Source organism: Fulmarus glacialis, unplaced genomic scaffold (genome assembly GCF_000690835.1).
Source record: "Fulmarus glacialis isolate BGI_N327 unplaced genomic scaffold, ASM69083v1 scaffold26823, whole genome shotgun sequence".
Lineage (NCBI taxonomy): Eukaryota > Metazoa > Chordata > Aves > Procellariiformes > Procellariidae > Fulmarus > Fulmarus glacialis.
In genome coordinates this window covers 2,166-7,313 of record NW_009203995.1, presented here as the reverse complement: position 1 = coordinate 7,313, position 5,148 = coordinate 2,166, and the positions used below count along the sequence as shown (strand labels likewise).

Sequence of the window (5,148 nt, the reverse complement as noted above, 5' to 3'; positions counted from 1 at the left end):
TTTTTTTTTTTTTTTTTTTTTTGTCCTTAAGTAAAGCCATCCCCTTCTAAGAAGAGCCGATCTGGCACAGCAGTTCCTCGGCGGAGCTGTCAAGGAGGAGTGCCTTCCCAGTCGCACATGTCGTGCGAGACAAAAGCACAAGTAACGACAGAGGCGGATATAGAGCAAGGTTGGTGCCTGGGCTAAAAAAAAAGAAAAGCCTACAGAAGTTATTTTTCAGCTTGTATTTGTTTAATTGAAGCTTGCTGCCTCCCGAGCTGTGCAAGACACCTCCATGTTGTTTTGTGATCTTGCCAGCGGAGGGCCTGTTCTCTGGGGTTGTGGGTGCAAGAAACCAGACAGGGCCAAAAACTCATACACACCAAATGGTCTTTACAGCACTGTGAGAAAGCCTGGAGGAGCAGCGAGCCCTTAAAGGCTCGGCTGTTTCCAAGTATTCTGTTGCAACAAATGCAGGGCAGGATGATAAACCTCATGTTTCAGTAAAAGCTGGTCTTTACTCACAGGCGGGATAAGACCAGGTTGTGGAGGTGGGGAATTGTTTCTTCATGGGATTTTTAGCCTCGTCCAAGCATCCAGCGTGGCCCACGCTCCCCTTGGGGAGTGGGCTGAGGCTGTGTGGCAGTCCCGTGTGCCTGGTCTTTTCCCAACATCTCGTGCCTGAGGGGTTTGTGTCAGGGGAGACGCTGGGCTAGGCAGTCATGTGGAGACTTGGACTTGGAACAGAGCTGCGTGCAGGGCTGGTTCTTCAGTGCTTGGGTGTCTTAGATGTCTTGGGTGGGATCCAGCACGGATCCCGACCCGTGGCTAGCGTGGGAGCTCGTGCCACACCATCCTGCTTGTGTGGGTGATGGAACAGTCTGTGCTTCAACTCAGGTTCCCACCTTGGTCGCCCAGATCTCCTGCCCAGGACTCTGCCGGTAGACGAAGCTAACAGCGATTCCATCGCAACAACCCTGTCCACTTCTTCCTTGGGCAGCGGAGGCCTCAACTCGCCCGCAAATAGGTAAGGCTCGTGCTGTTTCGGCGCATGGCAGGCTAGCAGCTCCTGCGAGTCAGGTTCGTGAGCTGTGGGAGGGCTCTGTGCTGCTTTATGGGATGTTTCGGTTTTTGGCATGCTTGCAGAAATACCCGTTTGAGTGGTTCGTGTGTTGTTAAGCAAGTTCAGTGCTGTCGGTTCAAGCATGTGCAAGGGGGGAGCATCGCCGTTCCTTCGTGCAGTCCGTCACAGATGACATGATCTTGCATCTTCTGCTTGGGCTGCGTGGAGGTCCCAGTGGCTTTTAGTTCCTTGTGTGGTCTGTATTTAATGGCTTTGTTCTGGAGTTGAGGTAATTATGCTAATTAAAGTGAGTTGGTGAAATTGTCACTGCCAAAATGTAAGTGAAGAGCCTTAACGTGGTGATGGGTGATGCTGGAGATGACCTTCCTGCTGCTCTTTTCAGAGGGTTGGGCTCTCTTGCAACTTACTGATTGGGTTGGCATTGAGCTCCTACAACTCCTCGGGAAAGGAGGCTGCAGGGATGTGTGCAGGTGCGGTTCAAAATGTCTCAGAAGCTGAAATGCATGGAGAGCCCTGAGGGAGCTGGTGGCTGCCTTTGAATGTTTCATTTCTTGCTGAAGTGGTAAGACTAGCAGGGATGAGGAGGAGCTGTGGTCAGAGGACGATCCCTTTCGTAGAAGTTGTTCTGAGGTGTTAACTTCTCTTCCTGGAAGCGATCGGAAGCCATCTTCCCCGTTCCTGACCCACTGCCTGCACAGTGGCACTGATCGAAGTGTCTGCTCTCTGCTGAGCTGCAGGAGACCAAGATGCAATTGCAATTAACACCTCTTACTGCCTCTGTAAAACGTGGAAACTTCTTGGTAGGGATCCTAAACCAGAGCTGCTCCTTTCCAATACGTCAGCATGCCTGAGGCGTTCTTTTTATTTACTTAACTGCGGGTCTCTCTCCTTCAATCTCTACGTAGGTCAGTGGGCGTACAAGTGCATAAAGCTGACAGCTCAGCAAAGGATTTGACTAGAACAGCTCCCGGCATCTTCCTTTCTAGGTGAGGGGAGGAACCGGACTTTGCCTGAAACCTTCTCCTGTCTAGAGGGTGCGCTCAGTGAGACTTACCCTGGGATTTGGCCTCACGCTTGTGGCTGGCCAGCAGTTACAGAGGTTCTGTACAGTCAGTTCACTCCTAAAATGCAGTGCTGTGACAGTGTGTCCCTGTGCCAACGCTCAGCAGTCCTTAACATGTCTGTCTGCTGAAAGGCTCAATGGTAGAACCTCTCAGGATGGCGTCCTCCTTACCCCGTGTGGCACTGAGCACCCTTCTTGGTAAAAACATGGGTTCTGGTAGGTAGGATCAAACCTGCTGCACAATTGGGTTGAGTCCCAAATGGTTCCCCAGGTACAAAGCCTGATCTGTGTTTGCCCCAGGTACCTCTGGAGCGGAGCACGCCGCTTACCGTACCCTGCGGTACTCGAGCATGTGGTTACCCTTTGCCACATCCCGTAAAACCATGTGCCAGCGCCAGACGGTGGTAATGAAACCCAGGAGGGAGAACGGACCAGTGTTTTCTCCCATGCGGGGCCTCGGGATCTGAGCTCCTTACATCAGACCTGTTGTCAGAGGCTTAAATCCCCTTTTGTGACCTTGGGAGATTATAAAGCTCTGCAAACCCTGAAAAGGATGAAAGCAATTTGTGGATTATTGACTTATAACAACGCAACTTGTTGAATGAATTTAAAAGGGTTTTTTTGTTCTTTCCTCTCCACAGAATCAGCCAGTCTAGCGGGGTGTTTACCACCCTTTGGGGAGGTAACCTGTTAAATCTCTGTAGTCCTTTACAAAAGGGAAAGATCTCACCCAAAATCTCTCCAGCTAGAGGTTCTGCTCTTCTAGGGGTGGGCACAGGGGGAAGGCAGGATCTGTCCCGCTCCAGGTCTGCCTTAGGGACACGAGCTCAGCCCTCTCGTCCATGCTACGACAACCTCGGTCTCTCTTTTGCAGCACGGCCTCATGCCTGCCTCAGAAATGTTGCCACGTGCCTCTGTTTGCGGTGTGCAACCTGTGTGTCGAGGACATGCTCTCCGCAGTGGCGTAAGCGATACCGTGCAGGCGTGGGTGTCCTCGCGAGGCTGGGATTCCCCTGGTCCTCAGCCCAGCTCTGTCATTAACCTCTGGCAGAAGCGTGCTGGCGCTGGGGACACCTAAACATCGGCATGTGCTGCTGGGAATGCAAGCTGCTGACCGGCATCCTGTGGCAAGGGGTTCCAGAGGGTGATCCCCTCCATTTGAGAGGGGCGCTTCTTTTTCTCCTAAGCACTGTCATTTAGTGGTGGACTTGGCAGTGTTAGGTTAATGGTTGGACTTGATCTTAAGGGTCTTTTCCAACCTAAATGATTCTATGATTCATCCTGCAGCCCTGCGTTGGGACAGTGCTGCTTAGTGCTAATTAAGACAAACCATCCAGGGCTATGTGCGCTGTAACCAACACTGAGCATCCTCGCCTTTAATTTCTGCGTAGGTCAGAAGCAGAGAGTCACCAGTTAGAGAGCTCAGCAGAGGAGGAAGCCAGAGCAGCTCAGAGTAACCGGGCGCATAGGTGAGGCGTGATCAGGCAGAGAGGGAGCTGCGCCTTCCCGGCGAGGGTCCCCATGTCTCCATTCGGGTGTTGACCCAAGGGTGTTTGCGCGGGGTGACGTGTAGCCTGATGACTGAACAGCTTGATGCTTCCTGTATTTGGGTAACAGGCAATCGAATACCCACTAATTAAGGCACCCACTGCAAGCAGGCTGTGACAAGCCCTGGGTGTTAGCTGCAGGAGGGCCAAGCGGGTCACGCCGACTGTAGGCAGTCCTGAAACCTCCTCTGTTAGTCGCCCGTGCACGGGAGAGCCCTGACCGCTTGGCCTAGGTGAAGTACGCACTGGCAGACTTGACTTCTCACTCAAGGGGCAAGGAGGGAAGCTGTGGTCACCATATCCTCAGTGGGAAGTGGGGAAAGACCCAAGCTGGCAGCCTTGTAGCTGTACGATCGTGAAAGAAATGGGAAAATAACGGGATATTAGAGTAAAGCAAGTCGTTTTCCGTGCCCCACCTTTTCTCCTTGGCGATGTATCTTACCAGGTGCTCAGCATGCCCATGTTATACGTCCTGCTGTCAGGCTATAGCTCGCATTCAGAGCGTAAAAGGTTTGCCAGAGGCTTTTTCAAACAAGGCTGAGCTCTGGTGCTTCCTGATTTCTTTGTCCCTGGACTGTTTTCACCCAGGACCATCTCTATGTTGATGAGGTGCTTGAAGGCTTCTATAAAGAGGTGCTGCTGCTTGGCCGGACAAAAGACCCTCATTTCTAATGTCTGAGGTCGCCATCGACTAGGGGGGATGATTTTCTAGGTGGTGTTTTGGGTGCTTGGCCCAGCAGGGACTGTGTTGCCTGTGCCTCCATATTAAACCTGCCTAACAAACGCCTTTGTGCCGTGCTGGGATGTTCCGTTGGCTGGGTACAGCAGGGCAGCCCTGGAGATGTGACTTATTGACAGCTCACTTTTAAAAACTGCTTTACAGGTCTCCCCCTTCTGTTTCCCCAGCGGCTCCCCAGGGCCTTCCATACCCGAGCGCTCCGCAGAGCTGAGAGAGCAGCTCGAAGACCTGCAAGAGACAGAGATAAGCTTTGTGAGTACTTCCCTGGTTAGGAGGAAAAGAGCGGCTCTGGAGGCAGATGGAGAATTGTGGGGGTTATGTGGTCCCTAGTTGTGCTGCGAACACGGACACTGGGCAGGATGTGTGAGTCGACCAGAGCAGGAGCAGATGTTCTTCATCCCCCTCTGGTATGCGAAGGCTCAGCCTGCCTTGTGCTAGGCACCGTTCGTGCTCTTAGTGATAATCTGCTGCCCCAACTGCCTTAAATTAGATAAGCAGGAGGCAAAGCAGAGACATTCCTCTTTCCTGAGGGCTCAGAGTGGGTCTGATGGCAGAGATAAAATGGGGTGAAGCTGAGCAGGCTCATCTTGCTGTCCCCGCGGCGGATGATAAATACTCACAGACCCTCCTGTTTTAATGTAAGATGGTGGTTGGGGTAAGGCTGAACTCAACAGCCCCCTCCACTCTGCCTCTCCCAGGGTGGAGAAGGTTTAGGGGAAGACCAGGCAGGAGACCT

The 5,148-nt window shown here is 52.5% G+C and overlaps 1 protein-coding gene across 1 annotated transcript in view; it reads left to right on the top strand.

Annotated features, from left to right (window-relative positions):
• PIP5K1A (phosphatidylinositol-4-phosphate 5-kinase, type I, alpha) overlaps positions 1–4,623 on the top strand; it is a 12,789-nt gene extending 8,166 nt beyond the window's left edge. The window contains 3 exon segments of the mRNA XM_009574830.1: positions 32–169; positions 877–1,006; positions 4,557–4,623. Coding sequence (XP_009573125.1) covers positions 32–169; positions 877–1,006; positions 4,557–4,623 — 335 coding nt within the window.
• The last annotated feature ends 525 nt before the right edge of the window (positions 4,624–5,148 follow it).